This window comes from Oncorhynchus tshawytscha, linkage group LG10 (genome assembly GCF_018296145.1).
Source record: "Oncorhynchus tshawytscha isolate Ot180627B linkage group LG10, Otsh_v2.0, whole genome shotgun sequence".
Taxonomy (NCBI): Eukaryota; Metazoa; Chordata; class Actinopteri; order Salmoniformes; family Salmonidae; genus Oncorhynchus; species Oncorhynchus tshawytscha.
The window spans coordinates 1,597,964-1,624,882 of NC_056438.1; the positions used below are offsets into that span (position 1 = coordinate 1,597,964).

The window sequence follows — 26,919 nt, forward strand, 5'->3', positions numbered from 1 at the left end:
TAGCCTTGCTATTGAGAAAGGCCGCCGTAGGCAGACCTGGCTCTCAAGAGAAGACAGGCTATGTGCTCACTGCCCACAAAATGAGGTGGAAACTGAACTGCACTTCTTAACCTCCTGCCAAATGTATGACCATATTAGAGACACATATTTCCAACAGATCCACAAAGAATTCAAAAACAAACCTGATTTTGATAAATCTACTGGGTGAAATACCACAGTGTTCCATCAAAGCAGCATGATTTGTAACCTGTTGCCACAAGGAAAGGTCAACCAGTGAAGAACAAACACTGTTGTAAATACAACCCATATTTATATTTATTTATTTTCCCTTTTGTACTTTAACTATTTGTACATCGTTACAAATCAAATCAAATTCATTTATATAGCCCTTCGTACATCAGCTGATATCTCAAAGTGCTGTACAGAAACCCAGCCTAAAACCCCAAACAGCAAGCAATGCAGGTGTAGAAGCACGGTGGCTAGGAAAAACTCCCTAGAAAGGCCAAAACCTAGGAAGAAACCTAGAGAGGAACCAGGCTATGTGGGGTGGCCAGTCCTCTTCTGGCTGTGCCGGGTGGAGATTATAACAGAACATGGCCAAGATGTTCAAATGTTCATAAATGACCAACATGGTCGAATAATAATAAGGCAGAACAGTTGAAACTGGAGCAGCAGCACAGTCAGGTGGAAGTTGAAACTGGAGCAGCAGCATGGCCAGGTGGACTGGGGACAGCAAGGAGTCATCATGTCAGGTAGTCCTGGGGCATGGTCCTAGGGCTCAGGTCCTCCGAGAGAGAGAAAGAAAGAGAGAAGGAGAGAATTAGAGAACGCACACTTAGATTCACACAGGACACCGAATAGGACAGGAGAAGTACTCCAGATATAACAAACTGACCCCAGCCCCCAGCCCCCCGACACATAAACTACTGCAGTATAAATACTGGAGGTACAACACTGTATATTGACATAAAATGACATTTGTAATGTCTTTATTATTTTGGAACTTCTGTGAGTGTAATGTTTACTGTTAATTTTTATTGTTTATTTTACTTTTGTTTATTATCTACTTGCTTTTGCAATGTTAACATGTTTCCCATGGCAATATTAAATTGAATTGAGGCAGGCAGGCAGGCAGAGAGAGAGAGGAGACAGCACGGATCAGATTGTCATGAATCATGAATAGAGTTGTTCAGGTCATCCACCTGGAGCTGGTGAGGAGAACCCTCCTGGGGCATATACAGAATTCCTGTGGTTCTCTGTGGTACTACAGCTACAGAGGACAGGAACAAGGTGGTGTAGTGAACAACATTGTATTGGTTCTCTGTGGTATTACAGCTACAGAGGACAGGAACAAGGTAGTGTAGTGAACAACATTGTATTGGTTCCTCTCTGGTTCTCTGTGGTATTACAGCTACAGAGGACAGGAACAAGGTAGTGAACAACATTGTATTGGTTCTCTGTGGTATTACAGCTACAGAGGACAGGAACAAGGTAGTGAACAACATTGTTTTGGTTCCTCTCTGGTTCTCTGTGGTACTACAGCTACAGAGGACAGGAACAAGGTAGTGAACAACATTGTATTGGTTCCTCTCTGGTTCTCTGTGGTATTACAGCTCTGTGAACAACGTATTGGTTCTCTGTGGTATTACAGCTACAGAGGACAGGAACAAGGTAGTGAACAACATTGTATTGGTTCCTCTCTGGTTCTCTGTGGTATTACAGCTACAGAGGACAGGAACAAGGTGGTGTAGTGAACAACATTGTATTGGTTCTCTGTGGTACTACAGCTACAGAGGACAGGAACAAGGTGGTGTAGTGAACAACATTGTATTGGTTCCTCTCTGGTTCTCTGTGGTACTACAGCTACAGAGGACAGGAACTAGGTGGTGTAGTGAACAACATTTTATTGGTTCTCTGTGGTATTACAGCTACAGAGGACAGGAACAAGGTGGTGTAGTGAACAACATTGTATTGGTTCCTCTCTGGTTTACTGTGGTATTACAGCTACAGAGGACCGGAACAAGGTAGTATAGTGAACAACATTGTATTGGTTCTCTGTGGTATTACAGCTACAGAGGACAGGAACAAGGTAGTATAGTGAACAACATTGTATTGGTTCCTCTCTGGTTCTCTGTGGTACTACAGCTACAGAGGACATGAACAAGGTAGTGAACAACATTGTATTGGTTCTCTGTGGTATTACAGCTACAGAGGACAGGAACAAGGTGGTGTAGTGAACAACATTGTATTGGTTCTCTGTGGTACTACAGCTACAGAGGACAGGAACAAGGTGGTGTAGTAAACAACATTGTATTGGTTCCTCTCTGGTTCTCCATGGTATTACAGCTACAGAGGACAGGAACAAGGTGGTGTAGTGAACAACATTGTATTGGTTCCTCTCTGGTTCTCTGTGGTACTACAGCTACATTAAGGGGTGGCGTTATGTCAGTAGACTCTGTAACTATTTTCTTCAGATGAAAATATCCAATCCAACAAAAACTGGATTTTCCAAATATATATATATATATAAGGTTTGACAAGGATTTTTTCTCGGTTGACACAGCAATCCGGTGGAGGTGGTTGAGCAACACTAGGATTTGACAGGAGATGGAAAGGTAGAGGGGTTAGGAGTTGAGGAGGGATAGAGTGTAGTGGTAGAAAAAGGTGGAGGTATAGTTAAGGTAATGGTTAAGGAGACTTTGCAGGTCTTGTCAGAGGAGAGGTAGTGGAGATCAAGGTGTTGGTGGAATGTAAGGATCAAGGTGGAGTCCCGGCGGTGAGTCCGATCGCTTTGAACAGGAATTTGGAGAGTAGGTATTCCAGAAACAGTCTGGTCACCTAGAAGAGCAGGTATTCCAGGGCAGATTGAGATGCAGGTTTGGCATGAGTGAGGGAGCAGAATGGGGGAGAACACCAGACTAAAGGACACATGAGGAAGGTTGTTTCATTTGTGACAGTAGCAATCAACTGCACAGACAATCTAATACTAAGAAGATACAGATCATAGTGGAGCAGGAGGTGAGGTTCTTGGGATCACAGGACTGACATGGGAAAATGTACAGGATAATACAATGGGGAAGGAGGAGGGTGTGATACCTTTATAAAACAGGGGATCCATATGGCTGTGTGGAAGAGGGAGTTGATCAGGAGTATGTAGACTTGGAGGTGTAGTTAGGAGGAGGAATATGTTAACAGTGAACTTTTACAACCTGTATAAGAGACTGGAGTTTCTGGCCCTTGGGAATGTAAAAAGTTAAGACAGGAGATGGGTAATGTGGTGGGGGATTTTAATGGTTACAGACTGATGGGAGATGGGTAATGTGGTGGGGGATTTTAATGGTTACAGACTGATGGGAGATGGGTAATGTGGTGTGGGACTATTGTTTTAAGTTGACCACCATAGTCTCTGTGCCTGAGAACACTAAGGTAACCTGCCTAAATTACTACCGACCCGTAGCACTCACTTCTGCAGCCATGAAGTGCTTTGAAAAGCTGGTCATTGCTCACATCAACACCATTATCCCAGAAACCCTAGACCCACTCCAATTTGCATACCGCCCCAACAGATCCACAGATGACGCAGTCTCTATTACACTCCACACTGCCCTTTCCCACCTGGACAAAAGGAACATCTATGTGAGAATGCTATTCATTGACTACAGCTCAGCGTTCAACACCATGGTGCCCTCAAAGCTCAGAGGAAGGTCCTAAAAATGATCAAAGACTCCAGCCACCCTAGTCATAGACTGTTCTCTCTGCTACCTCACAGCAAGTGGTACCGGAGTGCCAAGTCTAGGTCCAAGAGGCTTCTTAACAGCTTCTACCACCAAGCCATAAGACTCCTGAACATCTAGTCAAATGGCTACCCAGACTATTTCCACACCACTGCCACTCTCTGTTGTCATCTATGCATAGTCACTTTAACTTCTCTGCGCTACGGATCCCTTTTACGGGATCTCTTTCCTAAACAAGAATTGCAGGGCGCCAAATGCAAAAAATATTAGAAAAAATATTTATAATCATGCAATCACAAGTGAAATATACCAAAACACAGTTTAGCTTGTTGTAAATCCACCTTGTGTTTTGAAAATATATTTTACAGCGAAAGAAAGAAAGAAGAAATCCAAGCTTTTGTGAGTGTAGCTTTCAATGCTACAACAGCTAGCCCCAAATTAGCACGAAAGTCAGAAAAGCAATAAAATGAATCGCTTACCTTTGATAATCTTCTGATGTTTGCACTCACGAGACTCCCAGTTACACAATAAATGTTATTTTTGTTTGATAAATATTACTTTTATTACTTTTATAACAAAAAAAAACTCATTTGGGTTGCGCGTTATGTTGAGAAAAAGCCTCGTTCCGTTCGACAAATTCCAAAAAGTATCCGTAATGGTCGTAGAAACATGTCAAATGTTTTTTATAATCAGGTTGTTTTTAACAAACATAATCGATAATATTTCAACCGGACCATAACCTATTCATTAAGAGATAAAAGGAAAATGGAAAGCTCCCCTCTGGAGCGCAGGCACTATTCAGAGGACACCTGACTACTTTTGAAAAATCTCGTTCATTTTTCAAATTAAAAGCCTGAAACTGTCTAAAGCCTGGTCACAGCCTGAGGAAGCCATTGGAAAAGGAATCTGGTTGATACCCCTTTAAATGGAAGAAAGGAGGTCCAGGAAACATATATATATATTTTTTAAATATCACTTCCGGGTTATTTTTTCTCAGGTTTTCGCTTGCAGAATAAGTTTTGTTATTCTCACAGACAATATTTTGACAGTTTTGGAAACTTTGGAGTGTTTTCTATCCTAATCTGTAAATTATATGTATATTCTACAATCTGGACCTGAGAAAAAGTCTGTTTACCTTGGGAACGCTATTTAAAAAATAAAATTAAAAAATCTGAAACAAGCAGGGAGCAGGTTTCGAACACTCAATCTTCTTGCCCGAAGTCCAGCGCGTTATCGGCTGTGCAAAAAAAAAAAAAAAAAAAAAGCTCAAGCTGCAGAGTCCGTAGAGCGCGTCCCTGCGGTAGCTTGCTACTCAATGTAATAAAGTACTTTTCAAATAAATTACCTTACATATTATGTTGGCTGACAATTTGTTAGCTATGCTGTCCTTACGAACCACACAGCATATCAATACAGCAGTATGTATGGTATGTTAGCTAGTTACCTAACGTTAGTAGTTATACATCAAACTTGCCAGTATATTAACTATAGGCTATCTAACTACCCAATGTTTATCGACTTGATGATTCCCGCCATTCTTAGTTTAGCTAAATGGTATAGTCGTTGTGCGTTCTCAATGGACATTCGGTTGCTTTCATAAATTCACTCTGGCTACTCCAATTTCAGAGCACTCTCGTCTGAGTGCAGAGCGCAGAATAATGCATTTACAGGCGCTCAACACCCGTTGAATATGTGTCGGTAAACGTCAGCAAAAAATTAACTCATACATGCGTTCCCTGCCTGCACGACACAGGGATTCTTTAGCTAAATAGCCCAGTACTGTATTGCCGACCGTCACGTTGTACAGTGCCATATTTTCCGTTCCATCCTAACGGAATCCCAGACGGTTTTTCATTTTTCATGGAATAGAAACAGCATAATATTAAGCAAATGAATTAAGCAAGTACCAGTCAAAAGTTTGGACACACCTACTCATTCCAGGATTTGTCTTTATTTGTACTATTTTCTACATTGTAGAATAATAGTGAAGACATCACAACTATGAAATAACACAAATGGAATCAGTTAAGAACACATTTTTATTTACAAGGACAGCCTACTCCGGAATAGAACCCTGGTCTCCCACGTGCCTGCATTTTGTAGTACAGACGTGGCCTGCTCTCCCTTATGGTAGGGAAATAGGCCCTGAGGGTTTTTTATTTTTCTCAGAATAGAAACACCATAATATTAATCAAATTAATTAAGCAAAATTTCTTAAAATCAATCCCATATACTATGATATTACAAAAAAAAGGTTTTACATTCTCTGGTAATGTCAATATGGAAGACTATCAAATAATCTACTGCATCTCAAAGATGCCCTCTGGTGGTCAAACTAGCATTAAATGAAAAAATGGCTGGCAATTGCATAACGTGCCACAGAATGCAGTAGCAACCCGCAAGGTGTGCTGCAGTATGACACAACTTTTAAAGAAGCAACCACTGTATACACACTATACACACACACACACACACACACACACACAACATACACACTATACACACACACACACACACAACATACACACTATACACCCACACAACATACACACTATACACAATATACACACACACACAACATACACACTATACACCCACACAACATACACACTATACACAATATACACACACACATAACATACTCACTATACACACTATACACACTATATACACACACACATAAGACACACACTACACACACTATACACACTATACACTATACACACTATACACACACATAAGATACACACTATATACACTATACACACACGTATACCTGGATTGTGTTGTAGTGGAGTAGTGGCCTGAGAAGACACACTTAATGTATTGTGAAATCTGTTGTAAAAGGTATTTTAATGTTAAAAATGTGTATTATAATGTATATTATGCTGGACCCCAGGAAGAGAAAAATTAATACAAATCATCATTTAAACAGCTGCTACTCTGTTTATCGTACTGTTACGTTTGGTTACATAAGGCCGATGGTTGAGAAGGCAATAACTAACGTGGGTGAATGTCCTAAAGGTTACGGGTTCGAATCTCGTCATGGACAACTTTAGCATTTTAGCTAATTAGCAACTTTTCAACTACTTACTACTTTTTAGCTACTTAGCATGTTAGAACATGGTTTAAAGTGTTGATAACTGTATCTCTGATTGAACCATGTTGTAAAGTGTTGATAACTGTATCTCTGATTGAACCATGTTGTAAAGTGTTGATAACTGTATCTCTGATTGAACCATGTTGTAAAGTGTTGATAACTGTATCTCTGATTGAACCATGTTTAAAGTGTTGATAACTGTATCTCTGATTGAACCATGTTGTAAAGTGTTGATAACTGTATCTCTGATTGAACCATGTTGTAAAGTGTTGATAACTGTATCTCTGATTGAACCATGTTTAAAGTGTTGATAACTGTATCTCTGATTGAACCATGTTGTAATGTGTTGATAACTGCATCTCTGATTGAACCATGTTGTAAAGTGTTGATAACTGTATCTCTGATTGAACCATGTTTAAAGTGTTGATAACTGACAATAAATGATATTCCTCAATCATGTACCCTATTTTTTAATCTGTTCTGAATGACATCACAACCACTCTGTTTTTAATTTCACTCACTTCCCTTGAGTATCTTCTAAATGCTCCATTCCAGGTTCCCCTACAGCCCCCAGGGCCTTGAGTATCTTCTAAATGCTCCATTCCAGGTTCCCCCTACAGCCTCCAGGGCCTTGAGTATCTTCTAAATGCTCCATTCTTGAGTATATCTCTAATATTTAATTCATATTAAAGTATCATTGAATTATTCATTCATTATTCATTTGATCAGTATCATGCAGCCACATAAAACTGTAGGGGAACTGTAGGGGAACCCAGGGCCTTTAGTATCTTCTGAATGCTCCATTCCAGGTTCCCCCTACAGCCCCCAGGGCCTTGAGTATCTTCTAAATGCTCCATTCCAGGTTCCCCTACAGCCTCCAGGGCCTTGAGTATCTTCTAAATGCTCCATTCCAGGTTTCCCCTACAGCCCCCAGGGCCTTGAGTATCTTCTAAATACTCCATTCCAGGTCCCCCTACAGCCCCCAGGGCCTTGAGTATCTTCTAAATGCTCCATTCCAGGTTCCCCTACAGCCTCCAGGGCCTTGAGTATCTTCTAAATGCTCCATTCCAGGTTTCCCCTACAGCCCCCAGGGCCTTGAGTATCTTCTAAATACTCCATTCCAGGTCCCCCTACAGCCCCCAGGGCCTTGAGTATCTTCTAAATACTCCATTCCAGGTCCCCCTACAGCCTCCAGGGCCTTGAGTATCTTCTAAATGCTCCATTCTTGAGTATATCTCTAATATTTAATTCATATTAAAGTGTCATGCAGCAACATGGTGATAACTCTTCTTTTCTCTCTGATTAAATTAGTGTAATTTCTGCAGTAATGCTCACACCTATCTAGCTAGTCAACAACTGACAGTGAAAGTCACATTCATTTTATATGATCAATGTTCTTGGGTCATTTCACATCGTAAGTTGTTACTCGTTTAAATATTTCCTACAGCCTACTTGTTGTCACATTTATTTCACTATTCACATTAGTGCTCGTGTGTGTTTTATGACATTTGACATGAAGTTAATGTCCATATCAGAACACTGGATGGATCTAGATATCGCGAGACGACATGAAGTTAATGTCCATATCAGAACACTAGAGGGATCTAGATATCGCGAGATGACATGAAGTTAATGTCCATATCAGAACACTAGATGGAACTAGATATCGCGAGATGATATTCAACTAGAAGTACTGTAAGTGAAAGTGAAAGTAAAGTGTGAAACTCCACCACCCTTTTCCTCCGTTATTTCTAGAACAGACGTCGTGTTACATTCTGTTCGTTGACAAATTAGTCTTTCAACTGTTTTGGTTTATTTTTCTAAACTCCTAATAGTTTAATTGACCAGTTACAAACAGCTTTACCTTGGAGTCAGACTTGTTTTGTTCGTGAAATGAAGACTTTTCCGACCTCGGCGGTCTGGTGTTTTGGGATTCTGTTCATCAGTGTTTCATTGATAACGACAGGTAGGACACAACATTATTCCTTCATTGTTTAGCCTGTAGGATATTTTATTAATTTAGCCTGAAGGCTATTTTATTATCTGAACATAATATTAACAAGAAAGAAACGGGGAGAATTCAAGTGCAGGATCATAACCGAGTGCAGGAAATGTAGATGTCTTGTCGTCTGATCAGACGGGGCAGTTTGGGTGTGGTGCTGTAGGGTGGTGGAGCTGTAGGGTAGTGGAGCTGTAGGGTGGTGGTGCTGTAGGGTGGTGGAGCTGTAGGGTAGTGGAGCTGTAGGGTGGTGGTGCTGTAGGGTGGAGGTGCTGTAGGGTGGTGGTGCTGTAGGGTGGTGGTGCTGTAGGGTGGTGGTGCTGTAGGGTGGCGGTGCTGTGCTGGGGTGGTGGTGCTGTAGGGTGGTGGTGCTGTAGGGTGGTGGTGCTGTAGGGTGGTGGTGCTGTAGGTTGGCGGTGCTGTAGGGTGGTGGTGCTGTAGGGTGGTGGTGCTGTAGGGTAGTGGTGCTGTAGGGTGGTGGTGCTGTAGGGTGGCGGAGCTGTAGGGTGGCGGTGCTGTAGGGTGGTGCTGTAGGGTGGTGGTGCTGTAGGGTGGCGGTGCTGTAGGGTGGCGGTGCTGTAGGGTGGTGCTGTGGTGCTGTAGGGTGGTGGTGCTGTAGGGTGGTGGTGCTGTAGGGTGGTGGTGCTGTAGGGTGGTGGTGCTGTAGGGTGGTGGTGCTGTAGGGTGGTGGTGCTGTAGGGTGGTGGTGCTGTAGGGTAGTGGTGCTGTAGGGTGGTGGTGCTGTAGGGTGGTGGTGCTGTAGGGTGGTGGAGCTGTAGGGTGGTGGTGCTGTAGGGTGGCGGTGCTGTAGGGTGGCGGTGCTGTAGGGTGGCGGTGCTGTAGGGTGGCGGTGCTGTAGGGTAGTGGTGCTGTAGGGTGGTGGTGCTGTAGGGTGGTGGAGCTGTAGGGTGGTGGTGCTGTAGGGTGGTGGTGCTGTAGGGTGGTGGAGCTGTAGGGTGGTGGTGTCCGTGGCTGAGAAACACTTTACTTTAACGATACTTCGATATGGCAGTGACTTTTTCACAGCAGGTTATAGGAGATTTTCCCAAAGTAGGTTAGGATAATTCATTTAAGTTTAGGAATATGGTTAGGGTTAACGATAATGCTCTCCTAACTTGTTACGGACATCGTAGCTGTATCGAAGTGGCGCATAAAGTAGAGACTGGCGAACATTGTTAAGCTTAGTAAAGGAAGTGTCTCCATGTTTATGACGAGAAAGAGGAGACATTTTACCATCTGAGTTGAACAGAACAGTGGCGACCCGTCATTCAGGGCAGGTGGGGCTCTAGCTAAAAATATATATATATTTTTTGTAGTTGCCTGTTTTGCATGTAATTTTGGCATTAATACGTGTCACATATCAGTTGCACACTGCCTTATTTATACACTGCTCAAAAAAATAAAGGGAACACTTAAACAACACAATGTAACTCCAAGTCAATCACACTTCTGTGAAATCAAACTGTCCACTTAGGAAGCAACACTGATTGACAATAAATGTCACATGCTGTTGTGCAAATGGAATAGACAACAGGTGGAAATTATAGGCAATTAGCAAGACACCCCCAATAAAGGAGTGGTTCTGCAGGTGGGGACCACAGACCACTTCTCAGTTCCTATGCTTCCTGGCTGATGTTTTGGTCACTTTTGAATGCTGGCGGTGCTTTCACTCTAGTGGTAGCATGAGACGGAGTCTACAACCCACACAAGTGGCTCAGGTAGTGCAGCTCATCCAGGATGGAATATATCAATGCGAGCTGTGGCAAGAAGGTTTGCTGTGTCTGTCAGCGTAGTGTCCAGAGCATGGAGGCGCTACCAGGAGACAGGCCAGTACATCAGGAGACGTGGAGGAGGCCGTAGGAGGGCAACAACCCAGCAGCAGGACCGCTACCTCCACCTTTGTGCAAGGAGGAGCAGGAGGAGCACTGCCAGAGCCCTGCAAAATGACCTCCAGCAGGCCACAAATGTGCATGTGTCTGCTCTGTCTATCCACCATTCATAGTGACAATATAGTCTACCAGTCTGTCCTCTATCCACCATTCATAGTGACAATATAGTCTACCAGTCTGTCCTCTATCCACCATTCATAGTGACAATATAGTCTACCAGTCTGTCCTCTATCCACCATTCATAGTGACAATATAGGCTACCAGTCTGTCCTCTATCCACCATTCATAGTGACAATATAGGCTACCAGTCTGTCCTCTATCCACCATTCATAGATTACAATATAGTCTACCAGTCTCTCCTCTATTCACCATTCATAGTAACAATATAGTCTACCAGTCTGTCTATCCTGTCCTCTGTCCACCAGATTTTCCAAGATGGCGTAGCAGTGGGGACGTGTTTTGTCGTTGTACCGTGCACATTTTTGCTCTTCGTCTTTTTTTGTGTACATATTTCAATATTTTTATCTATCTTTTTCCATTTTTTAATTAAATATACCTTCTCACCCAATGTGATACGGATCTGCTATTTTTAGACCTTATAGCTAGAACCTCCATCAGAAGCTAGCCACCAGATGCTAACCAGCTAATTACCTACTAGCTATTTTAGTCATTGTTAGCCACTGCTAATGGCCTTTACCTTTAGCTCAGACACCAGCCGCTTTTAGCCTGGATGATACCCGCCAGTCTGCACAGCGTGATATCAACCATGAGCATATCGGACTGTTTCTCTCCACTACTGGAATCCAGCTGTAAGCTCTGGACCTTTTCATCGTGTCATCGCTGCTAGCTAGCTGCTACCGAGTGGCTAACTCCCTTGTCCCGAAGCTAGCGCCAGTTAGCGCATCTCCCGGCTAGCAAACTAAATTACTCCAGCTACAATGCCTCTTTTGCCAATTGGTCTGGACCCTTTGTCAACACTGAGCCCCGCCGATCTGCACATCATGGTTCACCAGCAGCCCCAAACATCTAGTCTAGTGTCTGATTATGCTGCACATCATGGTTCACCAGCAGCCCCAAACATCTAGTCTAGTGTCTGATTATGCTGCACATCATGGTTCACCAGCAGCCCCAAACATCTAGTCTAGTGTCACTGATTATCATCATGGTTTCCCAGCAGCCCCAAACATCTAGTCTAGTGTCACTGATTATCATCATGGTTCCCCAGCAGCCCCAAACATCTAGTCTAGTGTCTGATTATGCTGCACATCATGGTTCACCAGCAGCCCCAAACATCTAGTCTAGTGTCTGATTATGCTGCACATCATGGTTCACCAGCAGCCCCAAACATCTAGTCTAGTGTCACTGATTATCATCATGGTTCACCAGCAGCCCCAAACATCTAGTCTAGTGTCACTGATTATCATCATGGTTCCCCAGCAGCCCCAAACATCTAGTCTAGTGTCACTGATTATCATCATGGTTCCCCAGCAGCCCCAAACATCTAGTCTAGTGTCACTGATTATCATCATGGTTCCCCAGCAGCCCCAAACATCTAGTCTAGTGTCACTGATTATCATCATGGTTCCCCAGCAGCCCCAAACATCTAGTCTAGTGTCACTGATTATCATCATGGTTCCCCAGCAGCCCCAAACATCTAGTCTAGTGTCACTGATTATCATCATGGTTCCCCAGCAGCCCCAAACATTTAGTCTAGTGTCACTGATTATCATCATGGTTCCCCAGCAGCCCCAAACATCTAGTCTAGTGTCACTGATTATCATCATGGTTCCCCAGCAGCCCCAAACATCTAGTCTAGTGTCTGAATATGCTGCACATCATGGTTCCCCAGCAGCCCCAAACATCTAGTCTAGTGTCTGAATATGCTGCACATCATGGTTCACCAGCAGCCCCAAACATCTAGTCTAGTGTTACTTTGATTATGTCTCATCATGGTTCACCAGCAGCCCCAAACATCTACAGAATAATGTACAGACCAGCCAAAACAAGTCTGTTAGAATGGTACTTAAACTCCCCCCTCATCTGGAGGTCCAGCATTTGAAGCTGATAGGCTGGCTATCAGTGGAAAAAAATAGTAGCATTAATTCATCTTGGTCTGGTTCACAGAAATATCACTCAGCCTCCAGATATCTGAAGTATTTTTCATTTGTTAGAGATGTCTACTAGCATAATACCAGAACCAGAGACTCTAATATTCACTGTTTTAAATATAATACTCTATATTTAAATAGAGTATTATATCTGGTAAGAACCCATTGTATATACCGGTGCTGTTGACTGGAACAAACTACCACAGCAACTCAAAGCCAACCATAACCACTTTAGAAATGAATGTGTGAACAGTAGAACCTTTTAATGCGTCTGTAATGAGTCTGTATTTACACTAGGCCTATGTAATTGTATATTTATTTATTTATGTAAAAAAAAAAATGGCACCACAATGGAAATGAGTCCCCGACTTTATTGTGCAATCAATTTTAAAATGTTAGTATAGTCTTTTATTTACGTTTTCTATCCAAACTGCAGCAGCCATTTGATGAACGGGAAGAGACGTCTGTTAAAACATGTTCTGTTTGTCGAGAGAGTCGAGTTATCAAAATGTTTTATTACAACAGCAGGGTGAAGTGCTCAAGTGACATATTTTCCCCCTAGTCTGCTTTGGGATTTAAAAAATAATGTATTTAATTTTTTACAATTTTCTACATTATAGAATAATAGTGAAGACATCAAAACTATGAAATAACACATATGGAATCATGTCGTAACCAAAAAAGTGTTAAACAAATCAAAATATATTTTATATTTGAGATTCTTCAAAGTAGCCACCCTTTGCCTTGATGACAAAGAGAAAATAGGTTTAGAGAATGTAGCAAATCTCAAGATTTTTTTTCTTCCTGAAATGCCTTATTTACATAAGTAATTAGACCATTTGCTATGAGACTCAAAATTGATCTCAGGTGCATCCTGTTTCCATTGATCATCCTTGAGATGTTTCTACAACTTGATTGGAGTCCACCTGTGGTAAATTCAATTAATTGGACATGATTTGGAAAGGTACACACCTGTCTATATAATGTCCCACAGTTGACAGTGCATGTCAGAGCAAAAACCAAGACATGAGGTCGAAGGAATTGTCCGTAGAGCTCCAAGACAGGATTGTGTCGAGGCACAGATCAGGGGAAGGGAACCAAAACATGAACACCCCTCTGGAGGTATGAGGGATCTTTAACTGTGTGTCCTTCGTTTTTCTCCAGGGTCGTCTGAGGTTCAGGTTGTTGGACCGGCTGACCCAGTCGTTGCCTTAGCTGGTGATGACATCATTCTACCATGTTCCCTGGAACCCAATGTCAGTGCTGAGGACATGACAGTGGAATGGACAAGATTGTACCTGAAAACAAACGTCCATCTTTACCTTGACGGTCGAGACTCCAATGATGAGCAACATCCATCCTACAGGGGAAGGACATCAATGTTTCATGAAGAACTGAAGAAAGGCAACGTCTCCTTAAAGCTGACCAGAGTTACTCTCTCTGATGCTGGAAGCTACAGGTGCTTCCTTCCAACACTGACCAGCCAGGTGAAGGAAACCACCATTCAACTCCTTGTTGGTGAGTCATGAATACTGGAGATGTGATCAGAGGTTGTATTGGTAAATCTGGCTAAATGATTGGCTGCTAAAATATCAACATGTCTTCCTCCCTCATCATTCCTTCCTCTGTTATAGATCATGTATTCAGCTGGTCTTCCTCCATCATCATTCCTTCCTCTGTTATAGATCATGTATTCAGCTGGTCTTCCTCCCTCATCATTCCTTCCTCTGTTATAGATCATGTATTCAGCTGGTCTTCCTCCATCACGTATTCAGCCGGTCTTCCTCCCTCATCACGTATTCAGCCGGTCTTCCTCCCTCATCACGTATTCAGCCGGTCTTCCTCCCTCATCACGTATTCAGCCGGTCTTCCTCCCTCATCACGTATTCAGCCGGTCTTCCTCCCTCATCACGTATTCAGCCGGTCTTCCTCCCTCATCACGTATTCAGCCGGTCTTCCTCCCTCATCACGTATTCAGCCGGTCTTCCTCCCTCATCACGTATTCAGCCGGTCTTCCTCCCTCATCACGTATTCAGCCGGTCTTCCTCCCTCATCACGTATTCAGCCGGTCTTCCTCCCTCATCACGTATTCAGCCGGTCTTCCTCCCTCATCACGTATTCAGCCGGTCTTCCTCCCTCATCACGTATTCAGCCGGTCTTCCTCCCTCATCACGTATTCAGCCGGTCTTCCTCCCTCATCACGTATTCAGCCGGTCTTCCTCCCTCATCACGTATTCAGCCGGTCTTCCTCCCTCATCACGTATTCAGCCGGTCTTCCTCCCTCATCACGTATTCAGCCGGTCTTCCTCCCTCATCACGTATTCAGCCGGTCTTCCTCCCTCATCACGTATTCAGCCGGTCTTCCTCCATGTATTCAGCTGCTCAGCACACAGCCTTTACAACACAAAACCTGTCACACTGGCTGTGTCCCAATATTCCTACTGTTGTCCAAGTCTTTTGACACATGGAATAATTGATGCAGAGGTCTTTAAAGGTCTTTAAAGTAAAGTTGTTGCTGGTTTAATAATGATCTCTTTAATGTATTTTTTATTTAATGTATGTACAGCTTGACTTCTGACTATCTTTCTGTTAATACTGGAGTGTTGCAGGGTTCTGTTAATACTGGAGTGCTGCAGGGTTCTGTTAATACTGGGGTGCTGCAGGGTTCTGTTAATACTGGAGTGCTGCAGGGTTCTGTTAATACTGGGGTGCTGCAGGGTTCTGTTAATACTGGGGTGCTGCAGGGTTCTGTTAATACTGGGGTGCTGCAGGGTTCTGTTAATACTGGGGTGCTGCAGGGTTCTGTTAATACTGGGGTGCTGCAGGGTTCTGGTAATACTGGGGTGCTGCAGGGTTCTGGTAATACTGGGGTGCTGCAGGGTTCTGGTAATACCCTTCAGTATCTTGTATCTGTAGGTGCTGTATCTCAGCCAGTGATCTCTATTGATGGAACTAAAGACTGGGGGGTGGTCCTGAAGTGTGAGTCTGGAGGCTGGTTTCCTGAACCTGATATGGAGTGGCTGGACAGTTCTGGAACCAACCCCCCCGCTGATGGACCTCCAGAGAAACACAGGGACTCAGAGGGCCTCTACACTGTGAGACAACATGTCACCGTGGACAAGACTGACACCAACATGTTCACCTGTAGAGTTCACCAGACGGAGATCAACCACCTGAAGGAGACAGAGATTCATGTCCCAGGTGAGGTCTTCATTGGTTAACCCAAATACCTGAGACCTCTTGTTCGTTAGACTAGTTAGTGGAGGACGGTTTCCTAGGGGATGACCTTATTGGTCTGTTCAGTAGTATTTATAAATTATGCTTTACTTCCTGTACAGTATATATGTAGGTGTTGTAATGGTTTGACATGACTTCTCTGTTTCAGATGAGGTGTTTCCTAGGGGATGACCTTATTGGTCTGTTCAGTAGTATTTATAAATTATACTTTACTTCCTATATGTAGTGTTGTAATGGTTTGACATGGCTTCTCTGTTTCAGATGAGGTGTTTCCTAGGGGATGACCTTATTGGTCTGTTCAGTAGTATTTATAAATTATACTTTACTTCCTATATGTAGTGTTGTAATGGTTTGACATGGCTTCTCTGTTTCAGATGACGTGTTTCCTAAATCACAAGTAGAGTTGATTATTGGTCTAATAGCAGCAGCTGTTGTAGTTCTTGCAGCTTCAGCTGGTGTCTACATGTGGAGAAAATATACTGAAGGTGAGTTTAACCTTGATCTCTGACTGGTCCTTGATCTCTGACTGGTCCTTGATGCCATGTCATTAAACAAGTGTGATATTTCAGTTATTTTATTTCTTATTTGCTAAATTTTTAAAAAGCAAACTGTTTTTGCTTTGTCATTATGGGGTATTGGGATGTCATTATGGGGTATTGGGATGTCATTATGGGGTATTGGGATGTCATTATGGGGTATTGGGATGTCATTATGGGGTATTGGGATGTCATTATGGGGTATTGTGTGTAGATTGATGGCAAAAAAAGGATTGAATCCATTTTAGAATAAGGCTGTAACGTAACAAAAATGTGGAAAAAGTCAAGGAATGACCCATATACTGTCCATTAGACTCCATTTATACCAGGTTACCTTCAGACCAGTCCTGTATTAGATCAGGATATAACTAGGAATGACCCATATACTGTCCATTAGACTCTATTCATTTATACCACGTTACCTTCAGACCAGTCCTGTATTAGATCAGGATATAACTAGGAATGACCCATATACTGTCCATTACTCTCATTTATACCAGGTTACCTTCTATAACACTGATGGGTCAACTGTTAATCACAGATCTCATGGTTTTAATGGTTATACTGTATATTAGTTTTTTAATGATTTTTGTAATTTTTTATACATTTTTTTTCTTTTGTCTACAGAGAAGAGAGAACTACTGGAACAACAAGGTAAGTTGTTGTCTTGTTAGTTTCACATATAGAGATTACGATTATTACTATAATACTGATGGGTCAACTGTTAATCACAGACCTCATGGTTTATTACTATAATACTGATGGGTCAACTGTTAATCACAGACCTCATGGTTTATTACTATAATACTGATGGGTCAACTGTTAATCACAGACCTCATGGTTTTACTATAATACTGATGGGTCAACTGTTAATCACAGACCTCATGGTTTATTACTATAATACTGATGGGTCAACTGTTAATCACAGACCTCATGGTTTATTACTATAATACTGATGGGTCAACTGTTAATCACAGACTGAATATTCATGTATTTCCTGTCTACAGTGAAGAACTTGAAATTGATTAGGGAAGTGAAGCGTAAGTAGTCATCTCTTTTCTAACCTGTATATAACTCTACATCTAACCTGACTAGTAATGTCCTCTACATCTAACCTGACTAGTAATGTCCTCTACATCTAACCTGACTAGTAATGTCCTCTACATCTAACCTGACTAGTAATGTCCTCTACATCTCACCTGACTAGTAATGTCCTCTACATCTCACCTGACTAGTAATGTCCTCTACATCTCACCTGACTAGTAATGTCCTCTACATCTCACCTGACTAGTAATGTCCTCTACATCTCACCTGACTAGTAATGTCCTCTAGTTCTACAGTATATAACTCTACATCTGTTTTCTTTCCTGTCTAGGTGATGCCCTGGTTGTGGACATTCACAGGGTTCACCTCAGTCAGAATGTTACCTTGGTGATTCCCATAGCATTTTTCTTGATCCGTTCTGAGAGGTACTATGAGATCCATGCTGCCAGGACCAGACAGGACCAGATGAAACTGTTGTACCAGGCTCTAGAAGAAGCAGAAGACACAAGACGGATGAAATCAGACTTTTACCGGATTCTACTGGATCTGGAACCTGATCTTCTCATCGATCTGGGTAAGAACCTCTTCCTCTGGTTACATATCACTGGAATATAAACCTTATCTAGTCTATCACCTGGGTAAGAACCTCTCTACCTCTGGTTACATATCACTGGAATATAAACCTTATCTAGTCTATTACCTGGGTAAGAACCTCTTTACCTCTGGTTACATATCACTGGAATATAAACCTTATCTAGTCTATCACCTGGCTGGTTACTGGGAATATAAACCTAGGAAGAACCAGGCTGTACTGGGTAGGAACCAGGCTGACATCTAACCTGACTAGTAATGTCCTCTACATCTAACCTGACTAGTAATGTCCTCTACATCTCACCTGACTAGTAATGTCCTCTACATCTAACCTGACTAGTAATGTCCTCTACATCTAACCTGACTAGTAATGTCCTCTACATCTCACCTGACTAGTAATGTCCTCTACATCTCACCTGACTAGTAATGTCCTCTACATCTCACCTGACTAGTAATGTCCTCTACATCTCACCTGACTAGTAATGTCCTCTACATCTCACCTGACTAGTAATGTCCTCTACATCTCACCTGACTAGTAATGTCCTCTACATCTCACCTGACTAGTAATGTCCTCTACATCTCACCTGACTAGTAATGTCCTCTACATCTCACCTGACTAGTAATGTCCTCTACATCTCACCTGACTAGTAATGTCCTCTACATCTCACCTGACTAGTAATGTCCTCTACATCTCACCTGACTAGTAATGTCCTCTACATCTCACCTGACTAGTAATGTCCTCTACATCTCACCTGACTAGTAATGTCCTCTCTCACATCTCACCTGACTAGTAATGTCCTCTACATCTCACCTGACTAGTAATGTCCTCTACATCTCACCTGACTAGTAATGTCCTCTACATCTCACCTGACTAGTAATGTCCTCTACATCTCACCTGACTAGTAATGTCCTCTACATCTCACCTGACTAGTAATGTCCTATTCTACAGTATATAACTCTACATCTCTTTTCAGGTGCCACATTTGTGGACGTCAATAAGGATCAACTCATTCAGAAGGTTACCAAGGTGAAGCCCATCCTTCTTGAGCTGTTCTATGAGAAGTTGTACTGTAACACCAGGATCCACCAGATGACCAGCCAGGACCAGATGAGACAGTTGTACCAGGCCCTAGAAGAAGCAGACGACCCAAGAAGGGTGAAATTAGACTTTTACAGGATTCTACTGGATCTGGAACCTGATCTTCTCATCGATCTGGGTAAGAACCTCTTCCTCTGGTTACATATCACTGGAATATAAACCTTATCTAGTCTATCACCTGGGTAAGAACCTCTTCCTCTGGTTACATATCACTGGAATATAAACCTTATCTAGTCTATTACCTGGGTAAGAACCTCTCTACCTCTGGTTACATATCACTGGAATATAAACCTTATCTAGTCTATTACCTGGGTAAGAACCTCTCTACCTCTGGTTACATATCACTGGAATATAATCCTTATCTAGTCTATTACCTGGGTAAGAACCTCTCTACCTCTGGTTACATATCACTGGAATATCAAATCAAATTTATTTATAAAGCCCTTCGTACATCAGCTGATATCTCAAAGTGCTGTACAGAAACCCAGCCTAAAACCCCAAACAGCAAGCAATGCAGGTGTAGAAGCACGGTGGCTATGAAAAACTCCCTAGAAAGGCCAAAACCTAGGAAGAAACCTAGAGAGGAACCAGGCTATGTGGGGTGGCCAGTCCTCTTCTGGCTGTGCCGGGTGGAGATTATAACAGAACATGGCCAAGATGTTCAAATGTTCATAAATGACCAGCATGGTCGTATAATAATAAGGCAGAACAGTTGAAACTGGAACAGCAGCAGATAGACTGGCCAGGTGGGTAGTCTGGGGCATGGTCAAGGTCCTCCGAGTCATCATGGCTGTGCCGGGTGGAGTCAGAACATGGGATGTTCAAATGTTCATAAATGACCAGCATCCTAGGGAACAGTTGAAACTGGAACAGGCATGGCCAGGTGGACTGGGGACAGAAGGAGTCATCATGTCAGGTAATGGTGCTAGGGCTCAGGTCCTCTGAAAGAGAGGAGAGAATTAGAGAACGCACACTTAGATTCACACAGGACACCGAATAGGACAGGAGAAGTACTCCAGATATAACAAACTGACCCTAGCCCCCCGACACATAAACTACTGCAGCATAAATACTGGAGGCTGAGACAGGAGGGGTCAGGAGACACTGTGGACCCATCCGAGGACACACTCGGACAGGGCCAAACAGGAAGGATATAACCCCACCCACTTTGCCAAAGCACAGCCCCCACACCACTAGAGGGATATCTTCAACCACCAACTTACCATCCTGAGACAGGGCCGAGTATAGCCCACAAAGATCTCCGCCATGGCACAACCCAAGGGGGGGCGCCAACCCAGACAGGATGACCACATCAGTGAATCAACCCACTCAGGTGACGCACCCCTCCCAGGGACAGTATGAGAGAGCCACAGTAAGCCAGTGACTCAGCCCCTGTAATGGGGTTAGAGGCAGAGAATCCCAGTGGAAAGAGGGGAACCGGCCAGGCAGAGACAGCAAGGGCGGTTCGTTGCTCCAGAGCCTTTCCGTTCACCTTCCCACTCCTGGGCCAGACTACACTCAATCATATGACCCACTGAAGAGATGAGTCTTCAGTAAAGACTTAAAGGTTGAGACCGAGTTTGCGTCTCTGACATGGGTAGGCAGACCGTTCCATAAAAATGGAGCTCTATAGGAGAAAGCCCTGCCTCCAGCTGTTTGCTTAGAAATTCTAGGGACAATTAGGAGGCCTGCGTCTTGTGACCGTAGCGTACGTGTAGGTATGTACGGCAGGACCAAATCAGAGAGATAGGTAGGAGCAAGCCCATGTAATGCTTTGTAGGTTAGCAGTAAAACCTTGAAATCAGCCCTTGCTTTGACAGGAAGCCAGTGTAGAGAGGCTAGCACTGGAGTAATATGATCAAATTTTTTGGTTCTCGTCAGGATTCTAGCAGCCGTATTTAGCACCAACTGAAGTTTATTTAGAGCTTTATCCGGGTAGCCGGAGAGTAGAGCATTGCAGTAGTCTAACCTAGAAGTGACAAAAGCATGGATTAATTTTTCTGCATCATTTTTGGACAGAAAGTTTCTGATTTTTGCAATGTTACGTAGATGGAAAAAAGCTGTCCTTGAAACAGTCTTGATATGTTCTTCAAAAGAGAGATCAGGGTCCAGAGTAATGCCGAGGTCCTTCACAGTTTTATTTGAGACGACTGTACAACCATTAAGATTAATTGTCAGATTCAACAGAAGATCTCTTTGTTTCTTGGGAGCTAGAACAAGCATCTCTGTTTTGTCCGAGTTTAAAAGTAGATAAGTATAAACCTTATCTAGTCTGTCACCTGGGTAAGAACCTCTCTACCTCTGGTTACATATCACTGGAATATAAACCTTATCTAGTCTATCACCTGGGTAAGAACCTGTCTACCTCAGTCCTCTACTGAGTGTACTGGGTAGACCAGAGGAACCAGGCTCTGAGGGGTGACCATCCTCTACTGGCTGTACTGGGTAAAGAGGAACCAGGCTCTGAGGGGTGACCAGCCCTCTACTGGCTGTACTGAGTAGGACAGAGGAACCAGGCTCTGAGGGGTGACTGTTAATCACAGACCTCATGGTTTATTACTATAATACTGATGGGTCAACTGTTAATCACAGACCTCATGGTTTATTACTATAATACTGATGGGTCAACTGTTAATCACAGACCTCATGGTTTATTACTATAATACTGATGGGTCAACTGTTAATCACAGACTGAATATTCATGTATTTCCTGTCTACAGTGAAGAACTTGAAATTGATTAGGGAAGTGAAGCGTAAGTAGTCATCTCTTTTCTAACCTGTATATATACATCTAAACCTGACTAGTAATGTCCTCTACATCTACCTGATCTAACCTGACTAGTAATGTCCTCTACATCTAACCTGACTAGTAATGTCCTCTACATCTAACCTGACTAGTAATGTCCTCTACATCTAACCTGACTAGTAATGTCCTCTACATCTAACCTGACTAGTAATGTCCTCTACATCTAACCTGACTAGTAATGTCCTCTACATCTAACCTGACTAGTAATGTCCTCTACATCTAACCTGACTAGTAATGTCCTCTCATCTAACCTGACTAGAATGTCCTCTTGTAGATCAGACCTCATGGTTTATTACTAGAATACTCTTGTAGTGAAAACACTTTCCTTAAAAGATATATACACTATATATTACTATATAATACACACTATATATTACACTGATTAACGCAGGTTTTGGTAGCAGGCAAAGTCAGTGGCACTGTATTGTCCTCAAAGCGAAGAAGTTGTGTTAATTTGTCTGGGAGCAAGACTCCGGCTGGCTTTCTTTTTGTAATCCGTGATTGACCGTAGACCACATACCTCATGTCTGAGCCGTTGAAATACGACTCTAATTTGTCTCTATACTGACGCTTAGCACAACCAGGTGGACTGGGGACAGCAAGGAGTCATCAGGCCAGATTGTCCTGAGGCATGGTCCTAGGGCACAGGTCCTCTGAGAGAAGAGAGAGAGAGAGAGAGAGAGTCCTCACTAATGCTCTTGTGGCTGAATGGAAGCAAGTCCCCACAGCAATGTTCCACTAATGCTCTTGTGGCTGAATGGAAGCAAATGTCCCATCTAGCAATGTTCCATTATCTAGTGGAAAGCCTTCCCAGAGGAGTGGAGGCTGTTATAGCAGCAATGTTCCATCATCTAGTGGAAAGCCTTCCCAGAGGACTGGAGGCTGTTATAGCAGCAATGTTCCATCATCTAGTGGAAAGCCTTCCCAGAAGAGTGGAGGCTGTTATAGCAGCAAAGGGGGACCAACTCCATATTAATGCCCATGATTTTGGAATGAGATGTTCAATGAACAGGTGTCCACATACTTTTGGTCATGTAGTGTATCTACCTACTGTTAGATAATAGCAGGTGTCCACATACTTTTGTTCATATAGTGTATACAACTCATGATTCAAATATCTTTAATTTTTAAACCAGATGGACTGAAAGAAGAACATAGTAAGTAGTGTGTGTGTGTTGTGTGTGTGTCGTCTGTGTCGTCTGTGTCTGTCTGTGTGTGTGTGTAAGGTTCACTCACCAACATTCTGACTCTCTGTTCTTGTTTATCTGTCTGTTAGAGAGTCAGATATATGTATCTGTCTGTTAGAGAGTCAGATATATGTATCTGTCTGTTAGAGAGTCAGATATATGTATCTGTCTGTTAGAGAGTCAGATATATGTATCTGTCTGTTAGAGAGTCAGATATATGTATCTGTTAGAGAGTCTGATGTATGTGTCTGTTAGAGTCAGATATATGTATCTGTTAGAGTCAGATATATGTGTCTGTTAGAGAGTCAGATATATGTATCTGTCTGTTAGAGAGTCAGATATATGTATCTGTCTGTTAGAGAGTCAGATATATGTATCTGTCTGTTAGAGTCAGATATATGTATCTCTATCTGTCTGTCTGTCTGGTCAGGTTATTATATCTATCTGTCTGGTCAGGTTATTATATCTATCTGTCTCTCTGTCTGGTCAGGTTATTATATCTATCTGTCTCTCTGTCTGGTCAGGTTATTATATCTCTCTGTCTGGTCAGGTTATTATATCTCTCTGTCTCTCTGTCTGGTCAGGTTATTATATCTGTCTGTCTCTCTGTCTGGTCAGGTTATTATATCTGTCTGTCTCTCTGTCTGGTCAGGTTATTATATCTCTCTGTCTGTCTCTCTGTCTGGTCAGGTTATTATATCTCTCTCTCTGTCTGGTCAGGTTATTATATCTCTCTATCTGTCTCTCTGTCTGGTCAGGTTATTATATCTCTCTGTCTGGTCAGGTTATTATATCTATCTGTCTGGTCAGGTTATTATATCTCTATCTGTCTCTCTGTCTGGTCAGGTTATTATATCTATCTGTCTCTCTGTCTGGTCAGGTTATTATATCTCTCTGTCTGGTCAGGTTTATTATATCTCTTTGTCTGGTCAGTTTATTATATCTCTCTGTCTGGTCAGTCTTATTATATCTCTCTCTCTCTGTCTGGTCAGTTTATTATATCTCTCTTCTGTCTCTGTCTGGTCAGTTTATTATATCTCTCTCTCTCTGTCTGGTCAGTTTATTATATCTCTCTGTCTGGTCAGTTTATTATATCTCTCTGTCTGTCTCTCTGTCTGGTCAGTTTATTATATCTCTCTCTCTCTCTCTGTCTGGTCAGTTTATTATATCTCTCTGTCTGGTCAGTCTCTCTCTCTGGTCAGTTTATTATATCTCTCTCTGGTCTTTATTATATCTGTCTGGTCAGTTTATTATATCTCTCTCTCTCTCTGGTCAGTTTATTATATCTGTCTCTGGTCAGTTTATTATATCTCTGTCTGGTCAGTTTATTATATCTCTCTCTCTCTGTCTCTCTGTCTGGTCAGTTTATTATATCTCTCTCTCTGTCTGGTCAGTTTATTATATCTCTCTCTCTCTCTGTCTGGTCAGTTTATTATATCTCTCTCTCTCTGTCTGGTCAGTTTATTATATCTCTCTCTCTGTCTGGTCAGTTTATTATATCTCTCTCTCTCTCTGTCTGGTCAGTTTATTATATCTCTCTCTCTCTGTCTGGTCAGTTTATTATATCTCTCTCTCTGGTCAGTTTATTATATCTCTATTATATCTATCTCTGGTCAGTTTATTATATCTCTGTCTGGTCAGTTTATTATATCTCTCTCTGTCTGGTCAGTTTATTATATCTCTCTCTCTGTCTGGTCAGTTTATTATATCTCTCTCTCTCTGGTCAGTTTATTATATCTCTCTCTCTCTCTGTCTGGTCAGTTTATTATATCTCTCTCTGTCTGGTCAGTTTATTATATCTCTGTCTGGTCAGTTTATTATATCTCTCTCTGTCTGTCTGTCAGTTTATTATATCTGTCTGGTCAGTTTATTATATCTCTCTCTCTGTCTGGTCAGTTTATTATATCTCTCTCAGTTTATTATATCTCTCTGTCTGGTCAGTTTATTATATCTCTCTCTCTCTGTCTGGTCAGTTTATTATATCTCTGTCTGGTCAGTTTATTATATCTCTCTGGTCAGTTTATTATATGTATCTCTCTGTCTGGTCAGTTTATTATATCTCTCTCTCTCTGTCTGGTCAGTTTATTATATCTCTCTGTCTGGTCAGTTTATTATATCTCTCTGTCTGGTCAGTTTATTATATCTCTCTCTGTCTGGTCAGTTTATTATATCTCTCTCTCTCTTTATTATATCTCTGTCTGGTCAGTTTATTATATCTCTCTGTCTGGTCAGTTTATTATATCTCTCTCTGGTCAGTTTATTATATCTCTGTCTGGTCAGTTTATTATATCTCTCTGTCTGGTCTCTCTGTCTGGTCAGTTTATTATATCTCTCTCTCTCTGTCTGTCTGTCAGTTTATTATGTCTCTCTTTATCTCTCTGTCTGGTCAGTTTATTATGTCTCTCTCTCTCTGTCTGGTCAGTTTATTATGTCTCTCTCTCTCTCTCTCTGGTCAGTTTATTATGTCTCTCTCTCTCTGTCTGGTCAGTTTATTATGTCTCTCTCTCTCTCTGTCTGGTCAGTTTATTATATCTCTCTCTCTCTGTCTGTCTGGTCAGTTTATTATGTCTCTCTCTCTCTGTCTGGTCAGTTTATTATATCTCTCTCTCTCTGTCTGGTCAGTTTATTATATCTCTCTCTCTCTGTCTGGTCAGTTTATTATATCTCTCTCTCTGTCTGGTCAGTTTATTATATCTCTCTCTCTCTCTGTCTGGTCAGTTTATTATATCTCTCTCTCTCTCTGTCTGGTCAGTTTATTATATCTCTCTCTCTCTGTCTGGTCAGTTTATTATATCTCTCTCTCTGGTCAGTTTATTATATCTCTGTCTGGTCAGTTTATTATATCTCTCTCTCTCTCTCTGTCTGGTCAGTTTATTATATCTCTCTCTCTCTCTGTCTGGTCAGTTTATTATATCTCTCTCTCTCTCTGTCTGGTCAGTTTATTATATCTCTCTCTCTCTCTCTGTCTGGTCAGTTTATTATATCTCTCTCTCTGGTCAGTTTATTATATCTCTCTCTCTCTGTCTGGTCAGTTTATTATATCTCTCTCTCTCTCTGTCTGGTCAGTTTATTATATCTCTCTGTCTGGTCAGTTTATTATATCTCTCTCTCTCTGTCTGGTCAGTTTATTATATCTCTCTCTCTGTCTGGTCAGTTTATTATATCTCTCTCTGGTCAGTTTATTATATCTCTGTCTGGTCAGTTTATTATATCTCTCTCTCTCTCTGTCTGGTCAGTTTATTATATCTCTCTCTCTCTCTGTCTGGTCAGTTTATTATATCTCTCTCTCTCTCTGTCTGGTCAGTTTATTATATCTCTCTCTCTCTGTCTGGTCAGTTTATTATATCTCTCTCTCTCTCTCTGTCTGGTCAGTTTATTATATCTCTCTCTCTCTGTCTGGTCAGTTTATTATATCTCTCTCTCTCTCTGTCTGGTCAGTTTATTATCTCTCTCTCTCTCTGTCTGGTCAGTTTATTATATCTCTCTCTGTCTGGTCAGTTTATTATATCTCTCTCTCTCTGTCTGGTCAGTTTATTATATCTCTCTCTCTCTGTCTGGTCAGTTTATTATATCTCTCTGGTCAGTTTAT

The 26,919-nt window shown here is 42.0% G+C and overlaps 1 protein-coding gene across 1 annotated transcript; it reads left to right on the forward strand.

Annotated features, from left to right (window-relative positions):
- Positions 1-8,533: 8,533 nt before the first annotated feature.
- On the forward strand, positions 8,534-22,098 carry LOC112238989 (butyrophilin subfamily 3 member A2). The gene is made up of 9 exons (XM_042329296.1): positions 8,534-8,800; positions 13,995-14,348; positions 15,747-16,031; positions 16,442-16,552; positions 17,231-17,257; positions 17,611-17,643; positions 17,979-18,221; positions 19,213-19,455; positions 22,058-22,098. The coding sequence occupies exons 1-9, from the start codon at positions 8,728-8,730 to the stop codon at positions 22,096-22,098; spliced, it is 1,410 nt and encodes a 469-aa protein (XP_042185230.1). The 5' UTR covers positions 8,534-8,727.
- The last annotated feature ends 4,821 nt before the right edge of the window (positions 22,099-26,919 follow it).

What these genes read in the sequence shown, in the direction of transcription:
- LOC112238989 (XM_042329296.1), top strand. Translation starts at nt 8,728, where the DNA reads ATGAAGACTTTTCCGACCTCGGCGGTCTGGTGTTTTGGGATTCTGTTC. An exon ending in GACAGAGATTCATGTCCCAG is followed by an intron (nt 16,032 to 16,441) that starts GTGAGGTCTTCA and finishes TCTCTGTTTCAG; the next exon opens with ATGACGTGTTTCCTAAATCA. An exon ending in AGAACTACTGGAACAACAAG is followed by an intron (nt 17,258 to 17,610) that starts GTAAGTTGTTGT and finishes TCCTGTCTACAG; the next exon opens with TGAAGAACTTGAAATTGATT.